Source organism: Perca fluviatilis, chromosome 23 (genome assembly GCF_010015445.1).
Source record: "Perca fluviatilis chromosome 23, GENO_Pfluv_1.0, whole genome shotgun sequence".
Lineage (NCBI taxonomy): Eukaryota > Metazoa > Chordata > Actinopteri > Perciformes > Percidae > Perca > Perca fluviatilis.
The window spans coordinates 1,184,667-1,201,880 of NC_053134.1; the positions used below are offsets into that span (position 1 = coordinate 1,184,667).

Genomic DNA, 17,214 nt, shown 5'->3' on the forward strand with positions numbered 1-17,214 from the left:
CTGGGGGAAAAGATTTGAATTTTGCAATGCGCGTTATTCTGCAGGAACGCTCCTTCATATCCAGGTTACTGGATATGGCTTCTTCTGTGCCGGATCTGCATGATATTCTGTCCTTGGATGACTGGTGCCACTCTGATTTGAGTTTCTGGTCTCGTCTTCTGGGTGAATGAAATGGGGTTTCTTTTTTCTATGATGACGTGGTGTATTCCTCTGACTCATTGCAGTTGTTTACAGATGCTGCCCCTTCTGCGGGGTTTTTTTTGTTTCCTCGGCCAGTGGTTTGCAGGCCACTGGCCTCCCAGGTTCTCCCTGTCTGATTCTTCTGCGTTGTACGAGATATACCCCATTGCTGTCGCATGTCACATCTGGGGCGTTCATTGGAAGCGGAAACACATCTCCGTACTTTGCGACAATCAGGCTGTGGTCAGCATCATAAATAGAGGGCACTCTTCATGTAGTAAAATCATGCCTTTTATGAGACGCATCACTTGGTCAGCTGTCATTAACAACTTCATAATCACTGCCAGTCATGTCCCTGGTCGCTATAATACAGCGGCTGATGCTCTTTCTCACTTTCACTTTCAGACCTTTCGGAGCCTCTGCCCTGCAGCCAGCCCTGTACCAGTAGTACTTCCCTCTATGATAGATGTAGTGCTTTATTGAATCAAATACCCCTACAGGCTTATTTAGATTCTGCTAGGTTTTATATGAGGAAGGGTTTAGCTGAGTCAACTTTAAGAACGTATGATTTTGCTTGGTGTACTTTCAATTTCCATTGATATACCACTAAAACTTGTTCTCGTCAACAGTATTTGTGCTTTTATTTGCTATTGCACTGATACGCGCCAATTTAAATCTCAGTATACTCACAGGTCGCTTGCTGGCATTCAGTTCAATCTCAGATGTTATGATCCCTCATTTCCAAGCTTATTTTCGAATTTTGCAATTAAACTTATTCTGAAAGGTATATCTAAAGAGCATCCGTCTTCCCCTGACCTTAGACAGGCGATTACCCTCAGGATTTTGCTTACATTGATATCAACACTTCGTATTGGGGTTTTTTCCTCTTATGTTGATTCATTATTGGAATCTGTGTTCTTTTTGCCATTTTATGCTTTTTTTGAGATGTAGTGAATTCACTACACCTTCTAAATCATTTAATCCCAGCAGAGATATAATGTTTTCTGATCTAACCTTTCATACTCAAGATTACAGTTTAAAACTCAGACATTCTAAACGTGGAGGGGCTTGTTCAATCATTGTTGCCCGCACTGACACACTGTTTTGCCCATTTAAATCTATGATTAAGTATCTATCTTACAGGTCTCATGGTAGTTCCCTGTCACCATTATTTGTGATTCCTGGAGAATTCCCTATGTCGAAATATTGGTTTAACCAGCATTTGAAACACGTTCTTATCAAAACTGACATTTCACCCAAGCGTTATACGAGTCATTCATTTAGAATAGGGGCTGCTACTACTGCTGCAAGTCAAGGTGTCTCCAGTACTTTTCTACAACAACTTGGACCGTGGGCTTCCTCTGCATACTCATCATATATTCGCCCTGATGTCGAAGACATCCTCAATAACCAGAGATCTCTTAAACCATGATTGTGATAAGCTTGCATATAACTGGTGGTGGTATAATGGATGTGTTATGTTCTCAATTTACTGAGTAATTGTCTTGGCGGTATTAATCATTTAATATTCTCTTTTATTACAATTAGGTGAGCCTTCATTTAACTGTCTTTAATTCCTGCTGGCTGGTGTGCCTTAAATATTTTAGCAACGTCTATTCAATATTATTTATTTTTATTAATTTGCAACCGGCCTGAATTGCCACCAGCTTGGATCGCCAACGTTTTGTTTTGCTTTCGGCCTGAATTGCTGAAATTTATTTTGCCCTTATTATTTTTGTACTAGCATAACTGCAGAGGTCTGTCTTTGTTCTGGCCTGACTTGACAAGCTTTTGTTTAGCTTTCGGCCTGAATTGCTGATATCTCTTTTGCCTTTATTATTTTTGTACTTGCATGACTTGCCGAGTTTTGTTCTTATTTTATTCTCAAAATGTATCAGCTTTGCATCTTTTTGCCACCAGCCTAAATGCCTAGTTTTATTGTGTCATATGCCTTTGGGGGCATGATTGATTATCAAGTTGTGGTTCAGATTTGTTTAATTACTCTAATTATTCACCTGCATATTTAATACATTCCTGTTTTGTATCACTATACATATTTGTTGCTGCTATAAGGTATGTATATTCATGTCATTCAATCACTAAATTCTTTTCAAGTTTTGAGGGATATATTTTTTTTCTAAACCTCTAAAATATTGATATACCCCTTTTACGATGGAGTCTAATCTCCTTTGAGATTTGTACGTTTTCGCTGTCACATGATAAACTCCCAGCTGCTGCTAATGCTGCTAATGGGTATCCTAGCTTCTCGGCCCCGGTGGCAAGTTCTAAGAAGGAAACATGGAGGACCACACGTATTCAAAATCCAAATTTCAGGAACAGGAATCTTCTTCTTCGTCTTCTCCCAGAAAAAGAAAAAGGAGATTGAAAAGAGCAAGAGACCGGCTTTTTGAAGCGTGAAGGCTACCGTAGCTGTAATACCTAGTTTGAACTGCGTGGTGCGAGAGAGATGATTGATATATGATCTCAACGCTAGACGGGAGAAATTCCCACACATTGGACCTTTAACTTGTAACAGAGTATTGTTACTGTGTGGTATTAGTACTTTTACTGAAGTAAATGATCTGAATACTTCTTCCAGCGCTTGTTTTTGGCACTAACAGACTCCCGTAGTTCCAGCTGTTGTTAAAGAATAAGGTATTAGCAGTATTTGTTTTCTTTTTAGTTTCTAACTTTATGCTGCCTTTTGTTTTTCTTTTCTTTTGGGATTTTTGGTAGTTTTTTGTAGTCTCATCTTCCGAATATTAATAAATATTCTTGACACTGAAATATTCAACACCAGCAGACTCATCTAATAAACAAACTTGCAGTTTATTGCAGCCGACTAGCATTGTTTGTTTTTAGTTTTAAACTTTATGTCGCCTTTATTTGGGTTTTCTTTTGAGTTTTCTGGTAGTTTTTGTGGCAGTGTTTTTGGCACTAACTGCCCCCCGTAGTTAGTTTTCAACTTTCACTTTACAGATAGATGGTGCACAGACTTCTACTTGTAACAGAGTATTTTTTACAGTATGGTATTAGTACTTTTACTGCAGTAAAGGATCTGAATACTTCTTCCACTGCTTCTTTGACTGTTGATTTGTGTCTATCCTACTGTTTACTTCATTCCCTTATAATGCCCATATTTAATGCGGTCTTTTTATAAACTTTATCTTTGCACTGCTATAGTTTTTATATTCCTATGTCTACATTATTCAATTATATTGTCCATATTTAATGCTGGTCTCTAGACTTTATCCTTGCACTATTGGACTTATTTGCACTAGACCACCATGACTCACACTCTCATACAGCACCTTCCCACCACACACACACACACACACACACACACACACACCCTCTCATCTGCACCTTACCATGCAGACTGAACCACAGGGTCAGTCCCTGTCCTGTCACTGCAAGCCTCTCATGCTTATACATCTCTTATAGTACATTCATGGGGAGTTTTTAATTTAGTATCTTTTCTTTTATTGTCCATATTTTTCATGTGGATTTGTTATTTTATCATCCTGTTTAGGATGTATGTGTATGTTGTATGTTGCTACTGGGACCTTGGATTTCCCCTTGGGGATTAATAAAGTATCTATCCATCTATCTATCTATCTTTCTATCTTTCTTTCTTTCTTGCACTAACAATCCCCCGTAGCTCCAGCTGTTTTCAGTCCGACTCTGCACTGTGTGCTGCTCGAGTGCCACCTTCCTGCCGTTCCTTCTCCTCCCTCCCTCTCTCTCTCTCTCTCTCTCTCTCTCTCTCTCTCCGAGTCGTCCACAGTGAGTGGGCAGAGACGGAGATGGAGAGCCCCTCCTCTTTGTTAATAAGTCCTCCCCCCTCCCGTCGCCTCTGACCTTCTGCAGCACTCAGGCAGCATGCAGAAAACGTTCCCATCAGAGTGTCCCGCAGCAGCCGCAGCCTCCGCTTGTCCCACCGCTGCCTGCCTGCCTGCCCGGCCATCCCTCTAACTCACACTCACCTGGGGGGCCACGCTGCACTGCTGCCGCTGGACTTTCTGTAAACTGAGGAACATTAATGAAAAACTGAAACTCTCAACTGGATTTTTGACTTGTGGAGGGTATTATTTTTCTTCCGTTCCCCCTCCCGAGGTGTCATCACCTGGATTGTCTGTGTCTCGTTTTTATTTTATTTTTTTTTATTTTGTGGCTTTGGAAAGTTTGAGAAAAGAGAAAAGGACATAGCCTAAGTGAATTATTTTTGTTGCTTTTCTTTTTTTTCCGTGTGGGACAGACAGACGCTGTTGTGGGAAAGTAAGTTTCCTGTAAACTTGCCTCCTCTTCTTCTTCTCCTTTTTCTCTTCTCCCCCGCTCTGATTTAATTCCAGCTTTGTTGTGGCTTCATTAGGAATTTGCTCTGAAACGTGCTGGCCGGGTTTCTGCACAGACTCGTCTGCAGAGTGTCAAGTGAAGTTTAATCATTTGAGCAACAGGAGCTCACAGTTTACAGCTCCATGGTGCACGGATGCATTTTTAAGTTAAACGTGTTCAGGTACGAAGAGAAAGAGATGCACTTTCAGAGTTTCTGAATGAATGTAAAATCAGCGTGAGCATCAGAACTAAAAGACTTCCCTCAGGTCTAATGACTGCAGTTGGAACTTCTTCAGCTTTAAGTTTTGTCTTTAAGCTTTCTGAATGTTATTTATGTCTCATCTGCTCTAACTTTTCCAACGTTTCAGACACAGATATGGAGATAATGCACCACCTGTCTATACCTGTCTATACTTTGTATATCACATTGCACTTTTCTGCTCTTTTTGCACTTCTGGTTGGACGCAAACTGCATTTCGCTGTCTTTGTACTTGTACTCTGCACAATGACAATAAAGTTGAATCTAATTTAATAATAACGGTCCAAAAACATGCAAAAAAAGCAATTTTGTTTTAAAAAATGTCACCTTTTCTTGAGGGACTAGCCCTAAACCCCCTGCCCAAATATGTGCGCCCAAGTCTTCCTCGACCCTCGGGATATGTCCTCCGGGTGTTAATGATGTGTTTGTGTCTCTGCAGCGAGATGTTCTGCTCCAGGAGAGTCCTGCAGCAGTGGTGCTTCGCTCTGTTCCTGCTCTGCTCTCCGGTCCCGCACTACGGCCGGCCCATCGATGCCCTCAGCAACAGAATGTAAGTTTCTTTTTTCTTTTTTTCATCCCTGCACTTTTTCAACCCTTTTTTGTCAACTCTCTTTCCTCTACCCGTCTGTGCTCGTCAAACAGAATCCAAATGTGGATTCAACTTCCACGGGATCTTTATTTTCTCCGTTTGCACATTTCTTTGCATCAAAAACACAATCCAGAATCCGAAAAATTAAGAATAAAGTGGATTATACATCCAGATATTCTTTATTTTAACCGATATTTTCACGTCTCTTTGCATCTGTGTTTCTCAAACTGAATCCAAATAAGAGAAAGTGGAATAAAGTCCCAGATAGTCTTTTTTTTTCCCCCCAAATATTGTCACGTATCTTTGCATCTGTGTTCCTCAAACACAATGCAAGAACAGTGCATTAAACTTCCAGATAATCTTATAATTTCAAGTGATATTTGAACTTTTTTTTCGCATCTGTGTCTGTCACATAAAATCCAAAATGACAAAGTGTAATAACCTTCCAGATACTCTTTATATCAACCGATATTTTCACATTTCTTTTGCGTCTGTGTTCCTCACACAAAATCCCCAAAATGAGAACTTGTAATATACATCCAGATAGTCTTCCCCCCCCCCCTCCCCAATATTTACACGTTTCTTTGCATTTATTTCCACCCCCCGCCCTGACACGGTGGGCGAGCACAGGCTGGAAAATGTGTTCATTTGTGAAACGTGCCGGCAGCTGTTTGGTTAGCCCTCGCCCACCTGTGTGTTTACCTAAAGCAGTTCAGCGTCTCGGGGGGGTGATGAACTCCCAGCAGGCCCCCCTGTCGAAAACTCTGAAACCGTCCAGGACTTCTTTTAGTATCTCACTGACTCTAAAAAAAAGCTTCAGACTATTTTTTTTGCGCTTTTCCGTCTTTAGTGGACAGGACAGCTAGGTGAGAAAGGGGGGAGAGAGGGGGAGAGAGAGAGAGAGAGAGAGAGAGAGAGAGAGAGATAGGGGAAGACATGCAGGAAATCGTCTCAGGTCGGAGTCGGACCCTGGACCTCTGCATCGAGGCATAAACCTCTAAATATATGTGCGCCTGCTCTTCCCACTGAGCCAACCCGGTCACTGCCCCAGACTTGTTCCAGCACCCTGGGCCGGTCGCTGTCCATCCCCACACTGACTTCTGGGAGTCTTTTTTTGGGGAAGAAAGCAGGGGAATGAATAATGCTGATGCTGGACTCGGCCGGCGACCAAACCAAACCTGCTGCTCCCGCTGAGCTCGTTGGATGCCAAACAGAAATAAATGTGCTTTCAAGTTGTGCAGCCAGAATGCTTAACGCACGGCGAGGGCTTTTTGGGAAAGATAATATCTCTGAGGGAGAGTTTGGATGTGATCAGCTTTGAATGGAACAGAGGGAGGGGGGGGGGTGCTCTCCACTGGTGGAGTCTACGTCAGGGGTCTTCAACGTTTTTTAAGCCAAGGACCCCTTAACTGAAAGAGAGACGGAGCAGGGACCCCCTACTACATACAGCATATTGTATAAAATGAAGATGCATATTAAACTGGGCCTGTTTTCGTTTTTTTTGCATAGAATACCAAGCTATTCAATTAATAATTGTTGCCATGATTTTATAAATCTAAAATAATTGACAATAATTTGGTGGCCCCCCTGCAGTGACTCTGAGGACCCCCTAGGGGTCCCGGACCCCCTGTTGAAGATCTATGGTCTACGTGATACGCAGTATACCCACTAAGAAAGCTCCAGGATTTCCATATACCCACCTAAAAATGCCCAATGGCGCAACAACATACTTTCCATTATAATTTTGATATATTTAGAATTGTCATCTGCTATTTCTTCTTCACATATAGGCTAAATAAAGGGATTTCCACTGTAAATTGGTGCATAAAAGTGTATCCGAATGCAGGAAATGAAGTCGTTAATACTCAAAACTTCCCTGGGGGAGGACACCCAGACCCCCCAGGCTAATATATACATACAGTACAATATACCCACAACAATACCTTAGACTACACCACTGATGCTCTCTGTAACGCTGACACAATCTGGTTTAGGGGACATTTCGGTGGCATTTCTGTTGACCTCAGGGATCAAATTTGACCTGTTTTCAAAGTTTCTAGATCAGAAATTTGGGTTTCTTTCAACGAATTGCTCCGAAATAACACGGATGGTTCCATTTGACGCTCTTCACAAGTGAAATTAAGGATCAGATCTCTACTTTCATTGAATTGTGGGTGTTGTATTTCAATTTCCTAGCATTATCCTGACTAAACTTTGACGGATCTGTGGTTATCTCTTACCTTCATTGCTCTGATCTTAACCGTTAGTCCAAATCATCATTTCTGCCTTTTTCTTACACAAAAAGTAGGTATAATTTCATATAAATGAGGTTTATTGACCATTAATTCCTAAAAAAAATTAGGGTAAAACTAAATGAGTTTGTTCTAGTGGTGAAGATACTGGTGGTAGGCTAATGGGAAAAAATAGGGCCAAAAAACGTTGAAATAAGCAAAGAAAACGTGAAATAAGCATTAAAAAGGTAAAATAAAATAAAATAATAAACATGTCTAAAAGAGTGCCCTCTGAGAATCAGAATCAGCTTTATTGGCCAGGTTTGCGTAGACAAACAAGGAATTTGACTCAGTTAATCTTTGCTCTCAAAGTACAACACATAACATATAAAGAATAAAATCAGACATGACGGTAAGAATATAAAAACTAGTGTACAGTACAACAATACAACAGAATTTACAATTTTACAAAAAATATACAAAAGAGAGGGAAGGAATAGTGCAATATCGGTCAATAGTCAGAGATTTTAGGATTTAAATATGAGTACAGTGCAAGGCAGATCAGTACATTCCACGCGTGGGGGTGTAATGTCTCTCTGAATATTTGAGCCATAACACATGTGGTTAAGATATGGCGAGAATCGGCAGAATCTCTGCTTCCGCGCCTTTTTAATCGCGACCTTATACGTCACTCATGCGCTGTGGCTGCTACGTCACCCAGATCGTTGCTCTGATTGGTTGAAGGACTATCCACTGGCGCCCAGAGGCATTTGAGTGGTGTCTCTTGATGACGCCCCTTTGGAAATGGGCTGTGAATGAAGCTTCCCCCCCAGACCCCCCCACTCTCAGTTACACCTGAGAAGGCTCTGGTGTCAGCCAGGCTCCAGTTTGTGCCTGACTTTACAGAAAGCTGAGTTTGTTGTCAACATTTTGATATCCAACACATGGGGATCAATATGCAAATACACTTTAAAAGGTGAATTTTAGAAGTTTCCAGTTTCCGCCGCGGCGGGAGTTGCACCGACAAACATTTTGAGGGGGGAAAGGACACACCGCTGCTTTTTCAGGAAACACACTCTCTGTCTTTGATTCGCCTCCCACGGAGAGAGACAATTAACATCGGGGCATGGCGCTGGAGAGCTGCCACCACCGGATGCATCAGGGCCATTTCTTTCCTTTTCTCGTCTTTCCTCTCTCTCTCTCTCTCTCTCTCTCTCTCTCTCTCTCTCTCTCTCTCTCTCTCTGGGAAGAAGTGTTTGATGTCTTTATGAAAGGTGAAAACAGAGCCTGATCGCCTTTCAAAGACGGGGCTTTCTTCTCTCTTTTAGGGGAAATATCTGTATGCATATAAACACCGGCTGCTCTCTGGGGCTCCCTCTGTGTTCTGGGCAGGATATTCTCATTAGTCAGCAGAAAAATGCACTTTCACTTTGGGAAGAGGAGGGGGGGAGTGTGTTTTTTATCAGTGGTGGGATATAACTAAGTACATGTACTCCAGTACTGTACTTCAGTACCACGTGTTGAGGTACTTGTACTTTACTTGAGTCTTTTCTTTTCATGTCACTTTCTACTTCTACTCTGCTACATTTCAGAGAGAGAGAAAGTGTGTGTGTGTGTGTGTGTGTGTGTGTGTGTGCGTGTGTGTGTGTGTGTGGTGTGTGTGTGTGGTAGCGCTGTTCGCTCGAGTACTGTAAATGTTGAGGTACTTGTACTTTTACTTGGTTTTTCTTTTCATGCCACTTTCTACTTACTAAATATTGGACTTTTTACTCCACTACATTCATCTGTTACAGCTTTAGTTACTAGTTACTTTAGTTACTCCACTACATTCATCTGTTACAGCTTTAGTTACTAGTTACTTTAGTTACTCCACTACATTCATCTGTTCCAGCTTTAGTTACTAGTTACTTTAGTTACTCCTCTACATTCATCTGTTCCAGCTTTAGTTACTAGTTACTTTAGTTACTCCGCTACATTCATCTGTTCCAGCTTTAGTTACTAGTTACTTTAGTTACTCCGCTACATTCATCTGTTCCAGCTTTAGTTACTAGTTACTTTAGTTACTAGTTACTTTACACATTAAGATTCCTGCACACAGAACACATGTAGTTTATAACATCTAAAGGATGCAGTAAAGGATCTGAATACTTCTTCCAATCAGCGAGTCGTCTCTGCCCTTGGAGCATCCCGCCCTCCAGATACTGTAGAAAGGCATCATGGGAAACTCTGACAGCTGTAATCGGCCGCCGGTGTCTCTCCCATCGAAGGCGTGGCGCCGTGTTTGTGTGCTCAGACACCTGAGGTGTTTGGCCAGCGGTGCAGCTCGCCGGTTCCCAGGCTCGGAGCCGTAGCCTCGGCCTCTCTGTTTGGGTAAGAGTTAAGACTCGGAGTAACGGGACACCGCGGCAAAGCAAAGGCCCCGATCCCCCCGTATCTGGAAAGATAACAGGTCAGCCCATCTGGTCAGCAGCCAGCTCTGGAACAAGTATTCAGATCCTTTACTGCAGTAAAAGTACTAATACCACACTGTAGAAATACCCTGTTACAAGTTAAAATCCTGCAGTGAAAATGTTACTTAAGTAAAAGTCTGGAAGTATCATCAGGAAAATGTAGTTAAAGTATTAAAAGTAAAGAACAATCCTCCCGTTTTAGAAAGTGTAAACACACACACAGACACACTCTCTCTGAAATGTAGCGGAGTAGAAGTAGAAAGTGGCATGAAAAGAAAAGACTCAAGTAAAGTACAAGTACCTCAACATTTGGTACTGGAGTACAGTACTGAGTACAGAGTAAATGTACTTAGTTACTTTCCACCACTGAATGCAGGTCCATGTTGTGAGTCCCGTTTGCTTAACTAATGTTGTGTAATCCTGCCACCATAGAAAACAGACCCTTTAGTCCGAAGACACATCAGGGCGTCGGTGACGTCTCAAAAACGCCACAAATATCAATGAAGTTTGGTGTAAAGTTCAGCCAAGGCATGGAGTGTGTGTTATGTAGTTTTCTGATGATTCCTCAGGTAAATAATGAGCCGATGAATCTGTTGTCACTGTTTGTGCAGCCCCACTCTATCTGAAACAGTTCTACGGTCGCAGCTTTCCTCTCGGTCTGCTCTGAGGTCAGTTTCATTTGTAGTTGAGAAATCATAGCAGCTTATTTTCTGTTATTTGGAGAATTTGTGGCACTATTTCTTCCATCCGTCCTGGCGCTCTGAGTGCCATAAATCAGTCAGTTAACGTCCATATTAATGAACAGCAAAGTGCCAAAGGTTTCAAGGAATTAATGGACAATCAAAAGGGATAACTGCAGGCGCCTGGGTAGCTCACCTGGTAGAGCGTGCGCCCCTATATAGAGGTTAACTCCTCGACTCAACGGCTGCAGATTCGACTCCGACCTGCAGCCCTTTGCTGCATGTCATTGCCCTTCTCTCTCCTCCCTTCATGTCTTCATCTGTCCTATCAATATAAAATGCCCCAAAAAATATCTTGGTATAACATTAACATTTTCCTGTGGACAGAAAAAGAGGGCAGACGTCTTTTGGTATCAGTTTAAACAACCGTGGAAACAGACGATGAATCATTTCACTGTTTGGATGCAACAGGACGCCTCTCATTCTTTGTCTAATGCTGCTCTCTGCTGGTGAACCAAGGGAACTCCCCAAATCCAGATATTTCCTCTTGTTATGTGCACCAGACAGTCATCTGTTCTAAGTAATTTATAATGAATCACAACATCCTAAAATCCTAAAAACTTCCAGTGAAGTTTGGTGTAAAGTTCAGCCAAGCGCTGAGTGTTTTCCACAGAAAAAGTTTAAAGTCTAAAATTATAAACACAAGCAGCTGCACAAGAACTCTTTATGCACAATCTACATTACAGGTGTCAAACTCGAGGCCCGTGGGCTGAATCGGGCCCCTCGCAGACTTTGTTCTGGCCACAAATCAATGTAGGCTCACAGCAGATTTCAGCCCACTTAGTGTTTGTCACTTTTTCTGAAGTTTTTGTCACTTTCTTCTTTGATGGCTAAGTTACTTTTTTAGGACTTTATGTCGACCAAACTGTAAGTGAGACATGCAGTAATCCAGTCAGAGATATTTGACTTTTCACTTAAATAAAAGCATGTTAATAAACTCTACATGTCTGGCCCTGAATGTGATTCTTATTTTCCAGTCTGGCTCTGAGTGAAGTTGAGTCTGAGCCCCATGGGCTACATTATGGGATGGCTGTGGTGTTGGAAAAAACACCAAAAAGGTTGAAAAAAAAACAATTAAAATGTCAACAACAAAATAGCATAAAAAACATGGTAAAAAAAGCAACAATCATTGAATGTTTTTTGAAAAAGGGGCAGAAAAAGTGTCAAATGTCAATAATAAAACTCACACACACACATAAATACACACACACACAGCATTGTAGCCGCTATGTCGTCCTGTTTGCTAAACTTATGTCGTGTAATCCTGCAACCAGAAAACAAGCGGACTGTCCGAAAAGCAATCAGGACATTTTCATAACAGCTCAAAAAACGCAACAAATTTCAGTGAAGTTTGGTGTGAAGTTGAGCCAAGGGGCTGAGTGTTCTCAGGGTTAGGGGGGGTTCAGTTTTCTGAGCAGACAGCTCCACCTGGTGGCCTCTTTGTGTCAGGGCCAGTCAGTCAGGAGTTAGAGGTTGTGAGTTTGAATTTTTCTACGGCTTTTAGATGCTTTCAGAAGATTTTCCTTCAACGTATTCTTCATCTATCTTCAGAGAATCTCTATGTCGTGTTAACTCCTGCTGCCAGAAGATGAGGAATGCAATAATATAGTCTAATATGTGCAATAATACAACGCGTGCAATACTGTTTCAATGCTTTTAAATTCCTTGTTCATATATTTATTGGCTGGGTATAGTATTTATTTTTGTATTTATTACTTTGTGTGTGTGTGTGTGTGTGTGTGTGTGTGTGTGTGTGTGTGTGTGTGTGTGTGTGTGTGTGTGTGTGTGTGTGTGTGTGTGTGTGTGTGCGTGTGTGTGTGTGTGTGTGTGTGTGTGTGTGCAACGACAACATAGTCTATTCTGTTCTATTCTATGAGACATAAATTCAGACGTGAGTGACATCTAAAAAATGCAGGAAGTTTCCATGGAGTTTGGTGCCGTTAGTGTTGTTAATGGTTTTTGCGCCACCGTGTGGACATTTTGTGTAGTTCTCTTTCACCTGAACAGGTTTCTCCACCTTTTTTCTTTTTTCTATTGAGACTGAAACTGTCCTTTGTTATGCTAGAGTGGTTTGTAAACTGTGAGTCAAAGAATTGGAGCACCACGGCTCCATAGCTCAGGGGTTAGAGCACTGGTCTTGTAAACCAGGGGTCGCGAGTTCAAATCTCGCTGGGGCCTGGTCACATTTTCAAACTTTAAAGTTCAACTCTCAAACAGACTTTGTTAAAGTTGTAAACACACGTAGATGTCTCGTTCACCCTGCATGTTTACCTGTAGGTGGCGCTACTGCAACATGATAAAATGTATCTCAAAACGGGTAAAAATCACAGTGGAGTTTGGTGTAGAGCTAAGCTGAGGACCAATGAGTTCTATGTTTTTAAGTGCAGATTATTTAACTATCCTTCCAGAAGTCATTATAGATGATATTTCTTTTTTCTTTTTTGCAAAACTTGAAAGCTTTTCCAGCATTTCTCCAAAGTTTTTCCACCCAATTTTTCACCAGATTTGGCACATTCATATTACATACTGTACATGATTATGTACAATAAGTCGGAACAGTTCTCTGGTTAGAAATCTATTTTTTTGGAATTTTTTGCCATCTCTTTTGAGTGTGTTTAAAGCAGGGATATTTTTTATCTGACTGAATGAAAGTCTTGTACAACAACATTAAATCACACATTAACTCAAAGTGGCAGCAACATGATATATATTTATAGATTTTTAAGGATCAGAACCTCTTTGAAATTATGCAGAATAACTCTGAGGTCAGTTTCATTTGTAGTTCAGAAATCATAGCAGGTTATTTTCTGTCTTTTGGAGTATTTGTGGCACTATTTCTTCCATCCCTCCTCGCACTCTGAGTGCCATAAATCAGTCAGTTAACGTCCATATTAATGAACAGCAAAGCGCCAAAGGTTTCAAGGAATTAATGAACAATCAAAAGGGAAAACTGGTCTTTTCCTGTGGACAGAAAAAGGGGGCAGACATCTTTTGGTATCAGTTTAAACAACCGTGGAAACAGACGATGAATCATTTCACTGTTTGGATGCAACAGGACGCCTCTCATTCTTTGTCTAATGCTGCTCTCTGCTGGTGAACCAAGGCAACTCCCCAAATCCAAATATTTCCTTCTTGTTATGTGCACGAGACAGCCATCTGTTCTAAGTAATGTATAATAAATCACAACATCTTAAAATCCTAAAATCTTCCAATGAATGTTTGGTGTAAAGTTCAGCCAAGCGCTGAGTGTTTCCCATAGTTTTCTGATGCTTTTTGTTTTAAATATGTTTTATTGAAAGCATTTGTGTGTAAGTCTTGACATTTGTATGCAATATGGAACTGCTTAAATTTTTCCTTTTTTTTACAAATACACTGAACAAAATCAAAAAGGCAATACTTTTGTCTTTGCCCCCATTTTTCATGAGCTGAACTCAAAGATCTGAGACTTTTTCTACGTACACAAAAGGCCTATTTCTCTTTCTATTGTTGACAAATGTGTCTAAATCTGTTAGTGAGCACTTCTCCTTTGTTGAGATAATCCATCCACCTCACAGGTGTGGCATGTCAAGATGCTGATTAGACAGCAGGATTACTGCACAGGTGTGACTTAGGCTGGACACAATAAAAGACCTCTCTAAAATGTGCAGTTTTACTGTATTGGGGTTAAAAAACCTGTTAGGTGGATGGATTATCTCGGCAAAGGAGAAGTGCTCACTATTTAGACACATTTGTGAACAATATTTGAGAGAAATAGGCCTTTTGTGTACATACAAACAGTCTTAGATCTTTGAGTTAAGCTCATGAAAAATGGGAGCAAAAACAAAAAGTGTTGCTTTTACAATTTTGTTCAGTATATTTTACATGCAAAGTATAAAGTAAAGAAGAAGGGACATGAAGAGAAAACAAGAAAGGGAGAAGGGAAACAAGATGTGTGAAAAATGAAAGAAAAGTCTAATTTAAAGAAATATTCGGTGTGTTTTCTCTGCAGAAAGCGGTCTGTGACTCACGCCCAGCTGATGCACGACAAAGGCCGGACGCTGCAGGACTTTAAGCGCCGCATGTGGCTGCAGGAGCTTCTGGACGAAGTCCACACGGCGGAGATCCGCGACCTGCCGGCCCAGAGCGCCGCCGTTGGCGGCGGAGGAGGAAGCAGCGGCGCCGGCACGGGCGTCGGGCTGCCGGCCGGCGGCATCAACCTGAGCACCACCGGCAGCACCTTGCACTCCAAACCGCCCGGCGGCACCAAGAACCTCCCCGTCAGCTTCCGGCCGGAGGAAGAGGAGGGAACCAACCTGCCGCAGGAGACCAACAAGTCTCAGACGTACAAGGACGGCGCTCTGAAGGCGCCGGGGAAGAAGAAGAAGAAAGGGCGGGCCGGGAAGCGGCGCGAGGGCGAGAAGAGGAAGAGGAGGGCGCGCTCGCTGGCGTGGCGGCTGGACGACGAAGCCGGTAGCGGTCTCCGCCTGGAGTGGAGGTCTCTGCTCGGCCTGCGGAGGGCGCTGCTGTACTAACGCTGTCAGTCTCTGACAAAGGTGAGTCGGCCACACCGGTATTACCGGAAAGCAAAATTACTAATCCCACTATGGCCACGCCAAGTCCCGCCCTACGAAGCAGCTCGATTGGTTGGGGTTGGGCATTTGACCTCGAGTGGTTAAGGTTAGGATAGCCGATTGGTCAGGAGATAGGACCTGAACACATGGGGTTACGTTGCCTTGCGTAAGCATGGACGCCTGACCAATAAATGCTTCTGAAGGGCGGGTCTTGGCGTTGCCATAGTGGGATTCGTAATATCACTACCGGGAGCTGAATAAAAACTAAAGTTACGTTGCCTTCACACTGGCACTGGAAATCAGCTCCGTAACACGCAATGTGCCCCCAATGGACGTCGTACTAGACTAGAGGTGTGAATCGTCACTGATCTCCCGATTCGATTACGATTATCATCGATGTGATGTGAAATAGATTTTTCTATTAAAGTCATGTAGGATATTTAATTCATAGCTTCAAAAACCAAACATTCTGCAGTGCTCTAATACTAAATAAACTGGATACATAAAACTATACAGCACTGAGCAAATGGCACTTCCTGAATGTTCAAAACATACCAAAATATGTAAACAGAAATGTTGTTAGGCCTACATTACATTATAAACAGAAATAATCGATTATGGCCCGGCCGATTATTGATTATTTGGTTTACATAAAGACCCAAAAGAAGTCAGCAACAAAGTAACTTAGCTATCAAAGAAAAAGCGACAAAACATTGAAAAAAGCTACAAAACCTAGGCGGGCCAAAATTGATTGTGAACCTAAATTCTCTAATCTAATCTGCTAAATCTAATATGCGGGCCGGATCAAAATCTTTGAGGGCCTGGATTTGGCCTGCGGGCCTTGAGTTTCCTAAATACTTTTAATGTGAAATGTGAATGCTGATGGTTCGGACATTTTGAGATCTGTCTTCAAACATACAAACATAAACGGCTGAACTAACGTTTACGTTTCTTCTTTGTGTGTTTCAGAAACCTTCGGACAGTCGGAGTGGACTCCTAAACGCTCACGTTACACTCGTCTGTAACCGTGATTGTTTTGACAGAAAGTGGAAAATATTTATTGTCTGTAAATATTCTAAATATAGCAGAATAGATAGCACAATATGATAATAAAAAAAAAACTTATTTGATGCCCTGTGAGGCAACAGATTTTAATCTTTGTGAATCCTTGCTTTTATTCTTTTTATTCCAATTATGTCAGATTTTTTTTTTTTGCGGTAATTTATTTCGTCTGAATGGTGTATTTATTTTGTAAATGTATCGAGGTGCTGCTGACCTTCTATATTTTTGTACCATAATGCACTTTAGATATATAAATATATATACCATTAATTTTGTTAATATTGTTTGAAATGAAGAAAAAAACGACGGTCGTCATTATGTGTTGTTGTTTCAGTTTTTATTCTTGACTTCTCGCTTTGATCAGATGTCCAGTTTCTTTGCTGCTGGGTTTTGTTTTCGACACACACACACACACACATACACGCACACACACACACATGTGGCACTAGCTTCGTGGGGACCCGTCATTGACATAATGTATTCTCTAGCCCCTTACCCTAACCTTAACCCCACAAGTATACTGAACTCCTGGTTTTTGGACCCCACGAATGTAGTTAAACAAGACCACACACACATACACACACACACACACACACACACAAAACCCACATACACACAGACACACACACACATACACACACAGAGACACAGAAACACACACAGACACACGTCTCACTATCTTTGTGGGGACCCGTCATTGACATAATGCATTCCCTAGCCTTACCCCTTACCCTAACCTTAACCATCACAACTAAATGCCTAACCTTAACCCTTACCCTAACCTTAACCCTTACCCTAACCTTAACCATCACAACTAA

At 41.7% G+C, this 17,214-nt stretch overlaps 1 protein-coding gene and 1 non-coding gene across 3 annotated transcripts in view; both read left to right on the top strand.

Moving 5' to 3' along the window:
• Window positions 1-16,481, top strand: part of pthlha (parathyroid hormone-like hormone a) — a 34,486-nt gene extending 18,005 nt beyond the window's left edge. The window contains exons 1-4 of one of the 2 annotated variants that reach the window (XM_039791126.1): window positions 4,056-4,458; window positions 5,214-5,324; window positions 14,773-15,316; window positions 16,304-16,481. In XM_039791126.1, coding sequence (XP_039647060.1) covers window positions 5,218-5,324; window positions 14,773-15,295 — 630 coding nt within the window. In that variant the 5' untranslated portion in view covers window positions 4,056-4,458; window positions 5,214-5,217 and the 3' untranslated portion in view covers window positions 15,296-15,316; window positions 16,304-16,481. Of the gene's footprint in view, window positions 1-4,055; window positions 4,459-5,213; window positions 5,325-14,772; window positions 15,317-16,303 lie in introns of those variants that run through there. The other variant, XM_039791127.1, reaches the window with a different exon arrangement.
• On the top strand, window positions 12,890-12,962 carry trnat-ugu. The gene has a single exon. It is a non-coding gene; the product is annotated as a tRNA-Thr (tRNA).
• Window positions 16,482-17,214: the final 733 nt, after the last annotated feature.